Source organism: Xenopus tropicalis, chromosome 1 (assembly GCF_000004195.4).
Source record: "Xenopus tropicalis strain Nigerian chromosome 1, UCB_Xtro_10.0, whole genome shotgun sequence".
Classification (NCBI taxonomy): domain Eukaryota; kingdom Metazoa; phylum Chordata; class Amphibia; order Anura; family Pipidae; genus Xenopus; species Xenopus tropicalis.
The window spans coordinates 200,180,835-200,197,709 of record NC_030677.2 but is presented as its reverse complement, the minus strand read 5'-3'; the positions used below and the strand labels follow the sequence as shown (position 1 = coordinate 200,197,709).

The following is a 16,875-nucleotide window of genomic DNA, read 5'->3' as shown; positions in this document are numbered from 1 at the left end:
GCAAATCTCAGAACCCGTTTTGGCCAAGATGTAGGCACACGTATGGGAGATCGGAAAAAAAAATGCATTATTACAATCTATATAGAAAAGTACAATGACATTATTTACAAAATTTATTGAAATATATAATTTCTTTAGAAAAATAGAAGTATTTACAATTTTTTTAGAAAAATACAATATAAATAATTAAAACATTTTATAGAAAAATAAAATTACATTTTTATAAATTATATAGAAAAATAGTATAAATTATATTTTAAATTTTTTTAAAAAAAAATAAAATTATTTACAAATCATATAAAAAATAGTATTATATTATTTAAAAAAAAATAAAATTAAATTTTTTACAAATTATATACAAAAATAGAATTACATTTTTCTACAAATTATATAGAAAAATAGAATTAGAGTTTTTATAAATTAAATAGAAAAATAGAATTACATTTTTTTACAAATTATATACAAAAATAGAATTACATTTTCTTACAAATTTTTTTACAAAAAAGTAAAAAAATAAGTAATATAAACATTTATATAAAAATAGAATCATCTTCATAGAAATGGAGGAATTTGGCTTTGAACGTGTCTTCTTCCTCCGAGAAGATCGGGTCATCGTTAGTCAGCTGGGGATCTCTGAATTAGGAGGGAGAGGAGAGTTAAAGAGAAAATACAACCTCCTCAGCCCATTTAGTTGGGCCTATGTAGAAATAGCACATTAACACTATCTCAACAGATATAAATATCAATGTTTTCCCTGATTCCATAGGTTAAAGGACACCAAGATAACTCTAACGAGCTGTTTCCCAAGACCCCTTATGCTAAGTGTGTAATGAAACCCCTCCCCTCCCTTTGTTACATTTTTTCTTTTTATTTGTATAAAGGCAAACTCCTTACCTGGACTAAAGAATTCACAGGAACCCCGTTTTTAAGGCAGAAGAGGAGGACAATTCAACTTTTCAAATGCCTCTTCCAATGGGGTCCTGTGGGGTCGTGGGACACCAGCGCCCGGTAAGCGAAGGCGTACTAACTCCACTCGCTCTTTAACACTTATTTGAGGAGTGAATGGCGCCTGCATTTCTTGGCTCAGAAGGGCGTCCCAGTTAAATCCCTGTAAAACAGCAGGAATACTTTATTAGCACTATCTGTTATTTAACATATACACATTCTATCCAATTCCAAGTGATATCTGCCCTGTGAAAGTGCGCAAGAGCTCACACAGGGAATGGAACTCGTGGATCTAAAAAGACCCCCCTGTTAATGGCTGCCACTTAGGAGGAGTAAAATATTCACATACCGTGAATAAAGAGCTTTCCATGACTTCTTTAGCGTCTGTTTCATGTGACCCGAGGCGAAGTCTGGCATCTTTTTCCAGCAGCTGCAAAGAGAAAAATGTATCATATTGAGGAGCATAAAGCAAACTCATGTACGCAGGTGGGTGTGCCAGAAACCGGTACCGTATAGGCAGTGTGGGAGAAAAAATTGTACAAAAAGAAATTGCTCAATGAGAAACATTTGGCATTTTTGGAGTGCGCAGTAAAAAATAAAGCCCCAAAGTTTATAAATGGAAGTGCCAATGTGAGCAAGATTACACTAACATTAGGGGGCAGTAAATGATCCCTAGACAGGGTTGGACTGGGCTACCGGTACACCGGGAAAATACCCGGTGGGCCCCAGTGATCCAGACCCGACCCTATTGCCAGCTTCATCTGACCTCTGATGTCCTCCTCTGACGTGTTTCACATGTGCGCGTTCAGGGGAGGATGTCGGACAGGGGGCCCGTGCAGGGGGAAGGGGGGTTAGAGGTGAATGGCAGGGGCCCCTGTGGGGAACGCGGTAGCCCCGGTGGGCCCTGCACCCCCCAGTCCGACCCTGTCCCTGGATTAAACATTCAAACAGCAGGCTGCAAAATCCCAACAGGTACTTACCCCTTGTAATGTCACCTTGACGCTTAAAAGCAGATCTGGAGGAATTTTCGGCTCTGTATGTATAATTTGGGCCGTCAGGAGCTGCTTGTCTGTTTCGTCGAAAGGAAACTACAAACGGAAAAAAATATTTGTTTTAAAAGCATGAAACAAAAAAAATGGCAACAATATCAGTAATGGGGTACGGTCCTGTAATGCTGCACTTTATACATGAAGCTGTAGGCTCAGTCACCATTAAACCCAACCCCAACATGATGAGTGATGTAAATGGTTAGACTTAAGTACAGGAATAGGACCCGTTATCCAGAATGCTTGGGACCAAGGGTATTCCGGATAAGGGGTCATTCTGTAATTTGGATTTCTATACCTTAAGTCTACTAAAGAATCAATAAAACATTAATTAAACCCTATGGGATTGTTTTGCATCAAATAAGGATTATTTATATCTTAGTTGGGATCAAGTACAGGTACTGTTTTATTATTACAGAGAAAAGGGAATCATTTAATCATGAAATAAACCCAATAGGGCTGTTCTGCCCCCAATAAGGGGTAATTATATCTTAGTTGGGATCAAGTACAGGTACAGTTTTATTATTACAGAGAAAAGGGAATCATTTAACCATTAAATAAACCCAATAGGGCTGTTCTGCTCCCAATAAGGGGTAATTATATCTTAGTTGGGATCAAGTACAGGTACTGTTTTATTATTACAGAGAAAAAAGGAAATCAGTTTTAAAATTCTGAATTATTTGATTATAATGGAGTCTATGGGAGACGGGCATTCTGTAATTCGGAGCTTTCTCGATAACAGGTTTTCGGATAAGGGATCCCATACCTGTACTGGGAGTGGATGGGGTTCAGCTACACAGAGGGGATACTATAATAGGGCTTATACAGATAAGTCCACCTTTCATCCAGGTTGGACGCTAAATGTAATAAATGTAAAAAAATGTTGCAGTAACTGAGCTCCTATTATGTTTAGGCCAAGCAGTGATTCCCTGATTCAGTTAATAAATGGGCACTTACCTCGCCAATAGCCATTCTGTACAGGATCACTCCAAGAGCCCACCAGTCCACCGATCTGGTGTAGTTTAACTCTGTGAAAATTTCTGGAGCCTTATATGGTACAGTTCCACAGTTGCCCCAGATCTCGTCCCTGTAGCCAATTCCTTGAATACAAACAGAAACATTTCATTAGTAGATTTGTTGAGATTAAAAGATCATTTATCTAATATAAAGATTAACTTGAAACCTGAACTATTGGTTTTATAAAAAATGAGGAATGTCACCGCCATGTTGGCGTGAAACAAAGAATCTGGGAGCAGGCTCTCATTAATGAATTTGTATCTGCATGGTGACTGGAGTCTTTATGGGGCTTTAAACATGACTATAACAATACTAATAATGCTGGATAATATACTCCTGCATTATCCATCTAGTGGGGCCACGATGCTGCGGACCCTGAGAAAGTGCCTACAATATAATGAACTCTATTAATTATGAACATAAAGTTCTAATATGAACCCGTATGTCCAATGTCATTGTACACAGCCATCTTACCTTCTATGCTAAGACCAAAGTCTGCTATTTTGGCGTATCCTCGGCCATCCAGAAGGATGTTTTCTGGCTTTAAATCTCTGTATTGAGAGAACAGACACTGTTAGCCGGCCCAATTACCATATCAGACATTTCTAGGACTAAAGGAAATGCTCCACTTACCTATGAACAATCTTGTTTTCATGTAGGAACTTCAGCCCGAGGACAATGCAGGAGGAGAAGAACCTACAAGGGTCAAAAAGAGAAAAGTCACCTTTTTATGAATGCAATATTGAGTATTTATCTATACGGGTAAAAACCGGTAGCAATTGTTGGGCCTAGGCCCTCACTAAGCCTTTGCTTTGTTTCATGGTAATGAAAGCACAACCATGGCAATAACATGTTCCTATATGCCCTCGCTTGATAAAGGGAAAGAAGCAACCGCCCATGTTCACTGTATTGATTGGACAGTAATTACAATACTATTTATGTGCAGTGTTATGGCTACTATACGGCTATCACTTGTGTGACCCTCTATAAAAGCCCAGTAGTACTTACGTAGTTCTCTCCAGCGATATGGCACCTTGTTTCAGTTGGGACTCCAAGTCCCCTCCCTCAGCGTAATCCATAGCGAAGCAGATATGTTGTCTGGTTATGAAGGAGGAGAATAAACCGACAACAAAAGGATTCTGCTTTTGCTTTGCCATAAGAAGGATGCGCTGCTCCAGAAGAATGCTGCAAAATAAAGCCATGAAACGTTTATAGAAGAAAATGACATAGGTGGGACATCTACACCATGAATGTAGTGAATGTAACGCCCATTTATACTTATGGCACTATAACACGTATACAAGTGCAAGCACAGAATATAGTGGCACCATCACCCACCCTGTGCCCAAATACACTAATCAGGCCCTTTGGTTGGTTCTAAGGTTCAGGGTGAAATCATTTCACTTTGACCAATGGGAGGTACTTGTTGCATATTTATAATTAGCCAATCCTACTAAATCCCTATAGTAATAATTAATTAGGGGCATAACTATCAATATCCCAACAACTTATCAATCAGTGGATTTTTTTAATACAATTGTGGTTTTTTCCTTGTGTATTTATAAACAATCATCAGTTCTGAAGATCAGATCCCTACTGACTAAATTGCGTCATGGCAGTCGTTAGAAAGAATGGTTTTCTATGCAAAGTGTTGTTTTTTTATGATACATCTCAACAAGTAAAAGGATAAATTGTGATTATGAAAATCACCTCAGGGTGGCAGATTTACAATTTAAGTTTAAATAAATCTGTTAAAAATAAGCCAATGGCACTTTATGAGAGAATGTTATATCAATAATGGAATCTGTATATCTTCTGGAACAGATATAAAACATCTGCCTGTAGGAATGTTCCAGACTATACACACAAATACTTATTGTTTGCGGTTTCCCCATTTAACTGACCTTCTATATTTAAATATAGTTTTGACTGCAGCCTTTGGTTGAGTCTTGATGGCTACAATTCTCCTGGTTTCTCTGTGTTGTGCCCGATATACCTGAAATAAGAGAGAGACCCCCATTATTATGCATTTGTTCCAATAACCCCCCACCCCATATCTAGGGGGCCAGTAACTCACCTGGCCAAAAGCACCAGCACCCAGTTCACATTGTAGTTTGAAATCAGCCATAGTTGTCTGATTCCTGAGAGAAAACAAGAATGAAATATAATCTCAGTTACTTTATGGTTGACCTGTGTGTGTCAGGCAAACCAGAAGATAGAAAGATAGAACAAATCTTTATTACATCTTGGATACAGGCCCGCATCTATTTTCTTAATGCATGTGCCCCTGACGAAGGCCCCTCCCTGTGAGGATGAAACGCGTTGGGTTTTTGTATCTAAGATGTAATAAAGGCTTTTCTATTTTACCATAACAACCTCAGTATCAAAATAGAAACCCAATACCCTACCTTGCGTCCACCTTTACGTGGTTTAGTGCCCTATCAATCTCTCTGATTATTTCACAGTAACAATTTCTAGCCTAGAGAAGGAGATGAAACACCATTAATTCAGTCTCACTTGGGCTAATGATACCATACAGTGTAGTCTAATCTTACGTTTATCTCTATAAAGGATATTATGTGCCATAATCATTCTTATAGTATATTATTTTACTGCATTTATACACAATACCCTATAAACCCAAATCTAACAAAATCTCACCAGTTCCAGCTTAGAAGGAGATAAACTCTTATCAGAGAAGTAATCACTTGCATCAGTATATTTGGAACTTGGAGCAGTGAACTCGGAATGCGGATCAGTATAGTGATCACTTGCACTAGCATAATCAGAACTTGGATCAGTGTAGTAATTCAGTGGTTCCACACAGCTTAAATATAAGCTCGCAGATTTCTCATCCTTTGCGGGAACATTCTGAGCAATATCCTCCACGTCAGGAATCACTTCAACATTCTGTGGCATCTCTTCATCATCCTTCTCTCTCTTTGGAATCAAAGTATTTCCAAAATCTGGGGAAGGATCACGAGGAATACTTGGAGACTCTGGAAAGATTGAAAATATAAAATTATTTTTTAAAAAGTCACCTTTTTAGTCATATGGGGGTCTCTGTGGGTTTATTGGGCATATATGTCCTTGGTTCTGTACCTGTAAGGATCTCAATTGGTTTCTCCTTCAGTAGCTCCTTTTCCTCGAGGATCATCTCTGTGTTGCTTACTTCCTGCACAATTTCTGAACATTTCTATAGAAAGCCAAATGATAAACTCATGATTAAAAGGCAAAGAATGAATCAGAAACTGATGCTGAAAATTCAGGAGATATTTCTTTGGCAGGAAAGTCAAGGCCGTAGCATTGTTAGTACTAAAGCCGCCCCAATGAGACAGGGGAGCTTGCATTGCACTGAATGTTACTTCCCAGTCGCACCAGCACCTTTTTGTGTAATATATACAAATGCTAGCGCAGCGCATAAAATAAAGCCCCGTTTTACTGTGCCCAGTGGGCAGAGGTCATGGGCAGGGCCGGGAAGGCAAGATTTTTTAGGGGTGGCAACTAGTTACGCCACTGCCCTTAAAGTGATACTGACACAAAAAAATTACTTTGTAAATTATGAATCTACATAAAAAGTAACCTATAGGTCATGTTGATCATTTTTCCCTGGTAGGGCTGCTTATGTAAGTAATTGTCACTTGAAGTTCCTAAACCCGACTGTTTTGCCAACCTAACTGTCCCTTCTCAGCCTGTCAGTTATAGCTTCTAATGCTAACAGCCTACTGCTGCACAAATATGGCAGCCCCCTCATAGAGGAACATGGGGGATCAGATAGGGAATGTAAAAGTATCAGGAAATACTTTTATATAAAAATTATAAAGCTCCTGCAAAGACAGTGTTATGATAGAAATAAAAACAAAAGGTTTCATTTCTGGTGTCAGTATCTCTTTAAGCCAAATATATTAGGGGCGGTGCTTCAGGCAGAACATTTACAATACAATAACTAATCTCAAAATCCTGTGGCCTAAATGAAACACCTTAAAACAGGATACAAATGTACAAATACTATATTGGTCAAAAAGGGGAGAAGAGCCTAAATATGCAGAATATGCTCCACCTTCTCCACTAGGTTGGACGCACATTTAAGAAGCACTACAGCCTATAGTAACCCAACATAGCTGAGAGAACATTCTTTCCATGTGCTGCTGAGAGAGAACATGAACCAACAGCCAGTGACACTCAAGCCTAAACTCAGAGAGAGATGGTGGAACGTTCCACCTTACCTTCTTTTTACATTGACAGAGGTTCCTAATTGATTTGCAGAGGCGTCGAAGTATTCCTTTCTTCGCGCTTGCTTCTATAGTGGAAAATATAGATTAAAATACATTGAGATGATACAGAAACAAATACAATCACTTTCTAATACTGCCTGGCTGCTCTGATTGGTTAATCAGGAGGCCAAGCCGAGCAGTAGACCTATGAAATCAGGAGAATGTGGAAGAAGTCTATAGACTTTTCACCATAGGAGGAGGACTAGATCCTTAAATAATCATGTGTGAGGGAGGGCATTTATATGGAGTGCTAATGGTTTCTCCTGCTTTAGTACAAGTAGAGGTTGGTCTCTAGGTTTTAGGGATATTTGCTGTTACATGATCCCCCATAAGCACCCCCTTCAGTTCTACCAACTTGTTCCCCATTGCTATAATATAACCTTGGGTTCCATATTACTTGTGCATATAAGAAGGCTGTGTGTTTCGTTAACCCTGTGAGCTGCGACTAAGGACAAAACAACAAAGTAACGCAGCCGATCCCTCAAATTCAAATACCTGCAGGTTTTTCAGCTTTCAGGTTCGAAGCAGATGAGATGTCTGTCTCTGTCTTTTGCAGAGGAATAGAAAAGACACTTCTGCTTTTAGGTTCCTGTGGGGGGAAAGATTTTCACAAACACCATTAAAAAAATAAAACCTCCAAGCCGCTTATAAATATATAGATAAATACACATATAGCCTTATAAACAGTGCTCAGTGATGTCAGCGGGTATAATTATTGCTTGTTGATGTCACTTATGGCTAGGGTTGCCACCTTAACCCTTTAATATCAGTCACATATTGAACCCACATCCTGCATGCCTAATAAGCAATTAAGTTAGATACATGCTGCATGGCTACATATAAATCAGTTCAGTCTGCAGCATGCATCTAAATGAATTGCTAATTAGCCATGCATGATGTTGTATCAATATGTGACTGGTATTTTATAAGGGGTGAGGTGACAACCCTACTTGTGGCACAGGCACAGGACTCATTGAAACCCATATGTTACAATAATATAATGATAAATAAATAATGCACCCCCCTAACAGTGTCTAATATACATGAGCAGCTCCTCCCAGTCAGTCCCAATCCTTCCCAACTCATCCCAGTCAGTCCCAGTCCTTCCCAACTCATCCCAGTCAGTCCCAGTCCTTCCCAACTCATCCCAGTCAGTCCCAGTCCTTCCCAACTCATCCCAGTCCTTCCCAACTCATCCCAGTGAGTCCCAGTCCTTCCCAACTCATCCCAGTCAGTCCCAGTCCTTCCCAACTCATCCCAGTCAGTCCCAGTCCTTCCCAACTCATCCCAGTCAGTCCCAGTCCTTCCCAACTCATCCCAGTCAGTCCCAGTCCTTCCCAACTCATCCCAGTCAGTCCCAGTCCTTCCCAACTCATCCCAGAAAGTCCCGGCCCATCCCACTAAAGTCAATACCAGAGGAAGACATTGGGGCCTTACCTTATTTTTAAGTTTAAAAAAGTTGGTAAATATTTTTCGCATTCGGTCACCCATGCTGCTGCTCCTGTAACAGAAAATAGAGATTTTATTTGAGTTTATGCTAAAATAGAAAGGAACCAGAGATTATTGTTAATTCTATGCAATTGTGTGTTTATTTTTAATGGTCAGTGCATCATTCCTATCAGTCCCTGCCCCATGGAGCTTTCAATCTAAATACAAGAACATACAGGCATGGGACCTGTTATCCAGAATGCTTAGGTCCTGGATTTGGATCTCCATACCTTAAGTCTGCTAAAAAATCATTAAAACATGAAATAAACCCAATAGGAGGTAATTATATCTTAGTTGGGATCAAGTACAGGTACTGTTTTATTATTACAGAGAAAAGGGAATCATTTAACCATGAAATAAACCCAATAGGACTGTTCTGCCCCCAATAAGGGGTAATTATATCTTAGTTGGGATCAAGTACAGATACTGTTTTATTATTACAGAGAAAAGGGAATCATTTAACCATGAAATAAACCCAATAGGGCTGTTCTGCCCCCAATAAGGGGTAATTATATCTTAGTTGGGATCAAGTACAGGTACTGTTTTATTATTACAGAGAAAAGGGAATCATTTAACCATGAAATAAACCCAATAGGGCTGTTCTGCCCCCAATAAGGGGTAATTATATCTTAGTTGGGATCAAGTACAGGTACTGTTTTATTATTACAGAGAAAAGGGAATCATTTAACCATGAAATAAACCCAATAGGGCTGTTCTGCCCCCAATAAGGGGTAATTATATCTTAGTTGGGATCAAGTACAGGTACTGTTTTATTATTACAGAGAAAAGGGAATCATTTAACCATGAAATAAACCCAATAGGGCTGTTCTGCCCCCAATAAGGGGTAATTATATCTTACTTTCTGGATAACAGGTTTCTCTATAAGGGATCCTATACCTGTACTAACTTTTATACTTATACACTTATGCCTCTGATTTATCCTACAGACTATAAACTCCTACACTACTTTGTGGCACTGTAAAACCTATTACTATATTATATATATATAAAAGTTCCTATCAAAATAGTCACAGTCTTGTCAAATAAATCGCCGTTGCATCAAGAAAAAAGTCACAGTCGTGTGTTTGACACGTTGTAATCTCTATAGTTACACAGACGGCCCATTCCAGGCCTACAGCCCCAGGCTCACACCCTATTCCCTCTATATATCTGAATGATAAAACCAATTGGCTGACTTACAGATATGGAGCCGAGCGAGGATGCGCCGAAGCAATTCGATGGTAAAGGCTTAAAGCCTAAAGGTGTTAAAGTGGCTTTAAGGAGGCAAAAACAGCTGATTAGGAGAGAGCAGCTCCCAGGGGATCTGCCCTGCAACCCAACCAGCTCAGCTCTGACACTCGCTTGGCAGGGAAGCTGCACAAACTTCGCTGCCCATTGTGACATCACAATGTTCTGTTTGTTTGTTATGATGCAGCCTGAAAGGTTATTACAGGGCGTATTGTTCTGCTGCTCAGCTCGTATTCGCAGTTGTGTCAAAAAAGTCACAGTCAAATAAATTGTGGTGACTTCAAAAAAAGTTGTGGTCAGTTAACCCTAGGGTTGCTGAATTGCTGGTTGCCTGTTAATAGCAGTTTAAAAGTGCAAATATCTATAAAAATAAAAAAGTGCTCCGGGTATGGTTACAGCAACTTATTAGTGGGGCTTGCGAAGCAAAGCATCCCTATTGTTATCTCACAGGCTTATTTTTCTTATTATTATTATTATTCTTCCGGCCCAAAAATCCCATAGACTAGATTTTGGCAAATAATTAGTTTGTCGTAGACCCATGAATGAGGTGTCAAACCGTGCAGCTTATTCGGGAATGGGGTGCTATGCCTTTTCTGAGGGGTGGGCAGTTAATTGCCCCCGCAAGGGGCAATTAACCGGGCCAAAAATCCCATTGACTTAACATTGAGGCAAACTTTGACGGATTGTAGCGCAAAGAGGGATATTTTTAGAAACGTGAAATTTACCACATTTGAAGAGGTTTGCAACCTGTGTCAGAAGATACCCCGCACAAGGGTATAAGTTTTACCCCCGGGGCAAGAGAGGTCCCCAAATTTGCCCCATTGACTTATAATGGGGATTTTGGCGAATAACTAGTTTGTCGTAGACCCATGAATGAGGTGTCCAACCATGTGGCTTATTGGGGAATGGGGTGTTATGACTTTTCTGAGAGGTGGGCAGTTAATTGCCCCAGCAGGGGGCAATTAACCACCGTTTGTCGTAGACCCATGAATGAGGTGTCAAACCGTGCGGCTTATTCGGGAATGGGGTGCTATGACTTTTCTGAGGGGTGGGAGATTAATTGCCCCAGCAGGGGCAATTAACTACCGTTTGTCGTAGACCCATGAATGAGGTGTCAAACTGTGCGGCTTATTCGGGAATAGGGTGCTATGACTTTTCTGAGGGGTGGGAGGTTAATTGCCCCAGCAGGGGCAATAAACCATCGTTTGTCGTAGACCCATGAATAAGGTGTCAAACCGTGCGGCTTATTCGGGAATGGGGTGCTATGACTTTTCTGAGGGGTGGGCGGATAATTGCCCCAGCTGGGGCAATTAACCACCGTTTGTCGTAGACCCATGAATGAGGTGTCAAACCGTGCGGCTTATTCGGGAATGGGGTGCTATGACTTTTCTGAGGGGTGGGCGGTTAATTGCCCCAGAAGGGGCAATTAACCACCGTTTGTCGTAGACCCATGAATGAGGTGTCAAACCGTGCGGCTTATTCAGGAATGGGGTGCTATGACTTTTCTGAGGGGTGGGAGATTAATTGCCCCAGTAGGGGCAATTAACCATCGTTTGTCATAGACCCATGAATAAGGTGTCAAACAATGCGGCTTATTCGGGAATGAGGTGCTTTGACTTTTCTGAGGGGTGGCCGGTTAATTGTCCCAGCAGGGGGCAATTAACCAAACTGAAGGAAACATTGTAATATTGGGGTACGAGTTTTGCCACGGCAAGCACCACTCACATTTTCTGCAGGAAATGTACCTCTCTAGTTATTATTATTCTTCCGTACAAAAGTTCGGTACATAACTAGTCCCGCACCGTTTGTCGTAGACCCATGAGTGAGGTGTCAAATCGTGCGGCCTATTCGGGAATGGGGTGCTATCATTTTTATAATGGGTGGGAGGTTAATTGCCCCCGCAAATGAGGCCAACTTTGACGGATTGTAGCGCAGAGAGGGAATTTTTTAGAAACGTAAAATTTACCACATTTGAAGAGGTTTGCAACCTGTGTCAGATGATACCCCACACAAGGGTTTAAGTTTTACCCCCGGGGCAAGAGAGGTCGCCAAATTTGCCCCATTGACTTATAATGGGGATTTTGGCGAATAACTAGTTTGTTGTAGACCCATGAATGAGGTGTCAAACCGTGCGGCTTATTCAGGAATGGGGTGCTATGACTTTTCTGAGGGGTGGGAGATTAATTGCCCCAGTAGGGGCAATTAACCATCGTTTGTCATAGACCCATGAATAAGGTGTCAAACAATGCGGCTTATTCGGGAATGAGGTGCTTTGACTTTTCTGAGGGGTGGCCGGTTAATTGTCCCAGCAGGGGCAATTAACCACCATTTGTTGTAGACCCATGAATGAGGTGTCAAACCGTGCGGCTTATTCGGGAATGGGGTGCTATGACTTTTCTAGGGGGTGGGCAGTTAATCGCCCCAGCAGGGGGCAATTAACCAAACTGAAGGAAACATTGTAATATTGGGGTACGAGTTTTGCCACGGCAAGCACCACTCACATTTTCTTCAGGAAATGTACCTCTCTAGTTATTATTATTCTTCCGTACAAAAGTTTGGTACATAACTAGTCCCGCACCGTTTGTCGTAGACCCATGAGTGAGGTGTCAAATCGTGCGGCCTATTCGGGAATGGGGTGCTATCATTTTTATAATGGGTGGGAGGTTAATTGCCCCCGCAAATGAGGCCAACTTTGACGGATTGTAGCGCAGAGAGGGAATTTTTTAGAAACGTAAAATTTACCACATTTGAAGAGGTTTGCAACCTGTGTCAGAAGATACCCCACACAAGGGTTTAAGTTTTACCCCCGGGGCAAGAGAGGTCGCCAAATTTGCCCCATTGACTTATAATGGGGATTTTGGCGAATAACTAGTTTGTTGTAGACCCATGAATGAGGTGTCAAACCGTGCGGCTTATTCGGGAATGGGGTGCTATGACTTTTCTGAGGGGTGGGAGGTTAATTGCCCCAGCAGGGGGGCAATTAACCACTGTTTGTCGTCGACCCATTAATGAGGTGTCAAACTGTGTGGCTTATTCGGGAATGGGGTGATATGACCTTTCTGAGAGGTGGGAGGTTAATTGCCCCAGCAGGGGGCAAGATGGAGGACAAGATGGAGACAGTGGAGGACAAGATGGAGACAGTAGGGCAAGATGGAGACAGTAGGACAAGATGGACATAGTAGGACAAGATGGAGACTGTAGGGCAAGATGGAGACAGTAGGGCAAGATGGAGACTGTAGGGCAAGATGGAGACAGTAGAGCAAGATGGAGACAGCAGGGCAAGATGGAGACTGTAGGGCAAGATGGAGACAGTAGGACAAGATGTTGAGAGTAGAGCAAGATGGAGACAGTAGGGCAAGATGGAGACTGTAGGGCAAGATGGAGAAAGTAGAGCAAGATGGAGACAGTAGGACAAGATGGAGACAGTAGAGCAAGATGGAGACAGTAGGGCAAGATGGAGACAGTAGGGAAAGATGGAGACAGTAGGGAAAGATGAAAACAGCAGGGTAAGTTAGAGACAGCAGGACAAGATCAACCAATGAAAATAATTTCAAAGTTTAATTCCCTGCCCCCCCAGGAGCCACAATAACCACAAAATCAAAGGACAGAGAATCTGGAGGGAAGACAAAGCAAGTGGGTCTGATGGGAGATTTAGTTCTACATTTAGGGAATGTGCGCGTGTAGGTGCTTACTTGGGCCCAGGCTTTGTGGGGCCCCTCACACTAGCTGTTAAATATAAAGATATTAGGGTTACATCTTCCAGCCCCTCTTGGCAACCAGACAGCTATTGCTACTACTAAACATACATGGAGCAATCTATGCCCAATTTGACCAATCTGGCTAATCTAATCATTTATGGCCCATAATCCTTATAGTGGGATATGAATGGACAATGGAGCCCTAAACCGTCTGACAGATATCTGGCCAATGCCCATTCACTTTCCTTATCTGCTCAGGTTGTTTAGTGATAGTTATTTACATGGAATTGCCCCCTATTTAGTGGCATTCTGCCCTTGGCACAGTTGTTCCGTCAGACAAATTAAGGCGGCCATACACGGGCAGATTTAAGAGCAATTCGGCAGATTATCTGCCTGTGTATGGGCTCTCCCAACAGGCCTACCCAACCAACATCTGCCCTACAATTGGCCAGATATCAACCAGGCAGGTTTGATTTCCCTGTTGGATCCAACGGGTCCAATTTCTCGAAAATAAGCCCATAATTCTTGAATTATTAACGTTTAGTTAATTTTTTTTGCCAGAAAAAAAATTCATCAGGTTTGATCTGTCGAGGGCCACTGAGTCCTATGGAGCCTTAGGTTAGTAGAGGAGCAGACTAGTCAGTGACAGCCTGTCCATCACACATTTTAAAGGGGAAGTTAATCACCCTCACTTGTTTCTATTTCACACATTTTCAAGTGAAAAAGAAACGAACGTCCGTTTAAACTACGGATGCACCGAACCCACTTTTTTGTGTTCTGTCGAACCCACCCTAATGGATTCTAGCGAATCCCGAACCGAATCAGAATCTAAATTAGCATATGCTAATTAGGAAGGGTTAAGAGTTGGCGCGCGCTGAGCACGTGTCTAAAAATTTCCCCCCTAAATTTTAACCCTTTCCGAATGTTAATTAGCATATGCTAATTTATGCTACTTAGGGTTCTGATTCAGTTCGGAAGGGACCGTGGATTCGGCTAAAACCGAATCCATCAAAAAAAGGCTGGATTCGGCCAGAATCCCCAACCGAATCTGGGATTCGCTGCATCCCTAGTTTAAACTCAAAGTTTTAACAATAATTAATGGTTCTCAGCCCGATACCCAGCCAACCCGGTCAGTGTTCAATGTAATCTCATTCGGTACCACTAGATGGCAGTATAAACATTTGTTGGTTCAAGAATTAAAAAAGGTTAAATGGCAGAGGGAATTATTTGCTGTGTAATAGTGTCATTTAGAAATAAAAAGTGCCCCATAAATATCAGGGCAAGGATTTGAGTTTTGGGCAAACTGTAGGTTCATTTTATACAAAAATACCTGAATATTAAAATTATAGTTCAACAATTGGTTCAGTATTTGCTGAATATTTTGTGGAGAATTTGGCCAATTGTTTACCTTGTGGATGTGCTGTATCGCTGTTAAAGGGTAAGTCCACCTTCTAGTGTGTGTATCCAATCGAGTCGGCCGGTGACTTTCATACTCGGCGAGGGGGAGGGGCTGTGAGATGAGAAAAATGTGAGAGAAAGGTCCCAGTCGACAGATGGAAAACACAAAATAATGATTTAACATCTTGCAAAAGATAAAGCGCAGGAGGGGCAGTCATAGGCGGAGGGTTGTTTGGGGGGGCTAAAGATGGGCCCTACACAGACTGGCCTAAAGCTAATGGGGGCCTTAGGGGATTTGCTGGTGATGTAAAAAAGAACATCTATACTATCTCTTGGGGTTCCCAATGACTCCCAGGGATACTGAGCAAAAGTGCGGGTGGAGGTGCTTTATTCACCCTTAAATGCTTAGGATGCATGCACTTCTGTGAGGGGTTCTCTATCCATTTGTGTTTGGGATCAGTTGGCTTCATTTTATTTTAGTTTGTCTTATAACGAGATAGGCAGTGGATACTGACACACCAGGCACATTATATACAGTGAGTCTGTAGGTACAAACCCGGCACATTATATACAGCGAGTCTGTAGGTACAAACCCAGCACATTATATACAGCGAGTCGGTAGGTACAAACCCGGCACATTATATACAGCGAGCCTGTGGGTACAAACCCGGCACATTATATACAGTGAGTCTGTAGGTACAAACCCGGCACATTATACACAGCGAGTCTGTAGGTACAAACCCGGCACATTATATACAGCGAGTCTGTAGGTACAAACCCGGCACATTATATACAGCGAGTCTGTAGGTACAAACCCGGCACATTATATATAGTGAGTCTGTAGGTACAAACCCGGCATATTATATAGAGCGAGTCTGTAGGTACAAACCCAGCACATTATATACAGCGAGTCTGTAGGTACAAACTCGACACATTATATACAGCGAGTCTGTAGGTACAAACCCGGCACATTATATACAGCGAGTCTGTAGGTACAAACCCGGCACATTATATACAGGGAGTCTGTATGTACAAACCCGGCACATTATATACAGTGAGTCTGTATGTACAAACCCGGCACATTATATACAGTGAGTCTGTAGGTACAAACCCGGCACATTATATACAGTGAGTCTGTATGTACAAACCCGGCACATTATATACAGCGAGTCGGTAGGTACAAACCCAGCACATTATATACAGCGAGTCTGTAGGTACAAACCCGGCATATTATATACAGCGAGTCTGTAGGTACAAACCCGGCACATTATATACAGCGAGTCTGTGGGTACAAACCCGGCACATTATATACAGCGAGTCTGTAGGTACAAACCCGGCACATTATATACAGAGAGTCTGTAGGTACAAACCCGGCACATTATATACAGCGAGCCTGTAGGTACAAACCCGGCACATTATATACAGCGAGTCTGTAGGTACAAACCCGGCACATTATATACAGCGAGTCTGTAGGTACAAACCCGGCACATTATATACAGTGAGTCTGTAGGTACAAACCCGGCACATTATACACAGCGAGTCTGTAGGTACAAACCTGGCACATTATATACAGCGAGCCTGTGGGTACAAACCCGGCACATTATATATAGTGAGCCTATAGGTACAAACCCGGCACATTATATACAGCGAGTCGGTAGGTACAAACCCAGCACATTATATACAGCGAGTATGTAGGTACAAACCCGGCACATTATATACAGCGAGTCTGTAGGTACAAACCCAGCACATTATATACAGCGA

The 16,875-nt window shown here is 41.6% G+C and overlaps 1 protein-coding gene across 1 annotated transcript in view; it reads right to left on the bottom strand.

The window, feature by feature from the left end:
• Positions 1 to 488: 488 nt before the first annotated feature.
• Positions 489 to 16,875, bottom strand: part of LOC100493584 (chromosomal serine/threonine-protein kinase JIL-1) — a 51,226-nt gene continuing 34,839 nt past the window's right edge. The window contains exons 7-22 of the mRNA XM_031906719.1: positions 8,720 to 8,783; positions 7,778 to 7,871; positions 7,235 to 7,308; positions 6,111 to 6,204; positions 5,670 to 6,007; positions 5,417 to 5,487; positions 5,086 to 5,149; positions 4,913 to 5,004; positions 4,017 to 4,193; positions 3,642 to 3,704; positions 3,483 to 3,559; positions 2,949 to 3,091; positions 1,926 to 2,033; positions 1,295 to 1,375; positions 895 to 1,108; positions 489 to 633 (exon numbers count right to left, since the gene is read on the bottom strand). Coding sequence (XP_031762579.1) covers positions 926 to 1,108; positions 1,295 to 1,375; positions 1,926 to 2,033; positions 2,949 to 3,091; positions 3,483 to 3,559; positions 3,642 to 3,704; positions 4,017 to 4,193; positions 4,913 to 5,004; positions 5,086 to 5,149; positions 5,417 to 5,487; positions 5,670 to 6,007; positions 6,111 to 6,204; positions 7,235 to 7,308; positions 7,778 to 7,871; positions 8,720 to 8,783 — 1,723 coding nt within the window. The 3' untranslated portion in view covers positions 489 to 633; positions 895 to 925. The remainder of the gene's footprint in view (positions 634 to 894; positions 1,109 to 1,294; positions 1,376 to 1,925; positions 2,034 to 2,948; positions 3,092 to 3,482; positions 3,560 to 3,641; positions 3,705 to 4,016; positions 4,194 to 4,912; positions 5,005 to 5,085; positions 5,150 to 5,416; positions 5,488 to 5,669; positions 6,008 to 6,110; positions 6,205 to 7,234; positions 7,309 to 7,777; positions 7,872 to 8,719; positions 8,784 to 16,875) is intronic.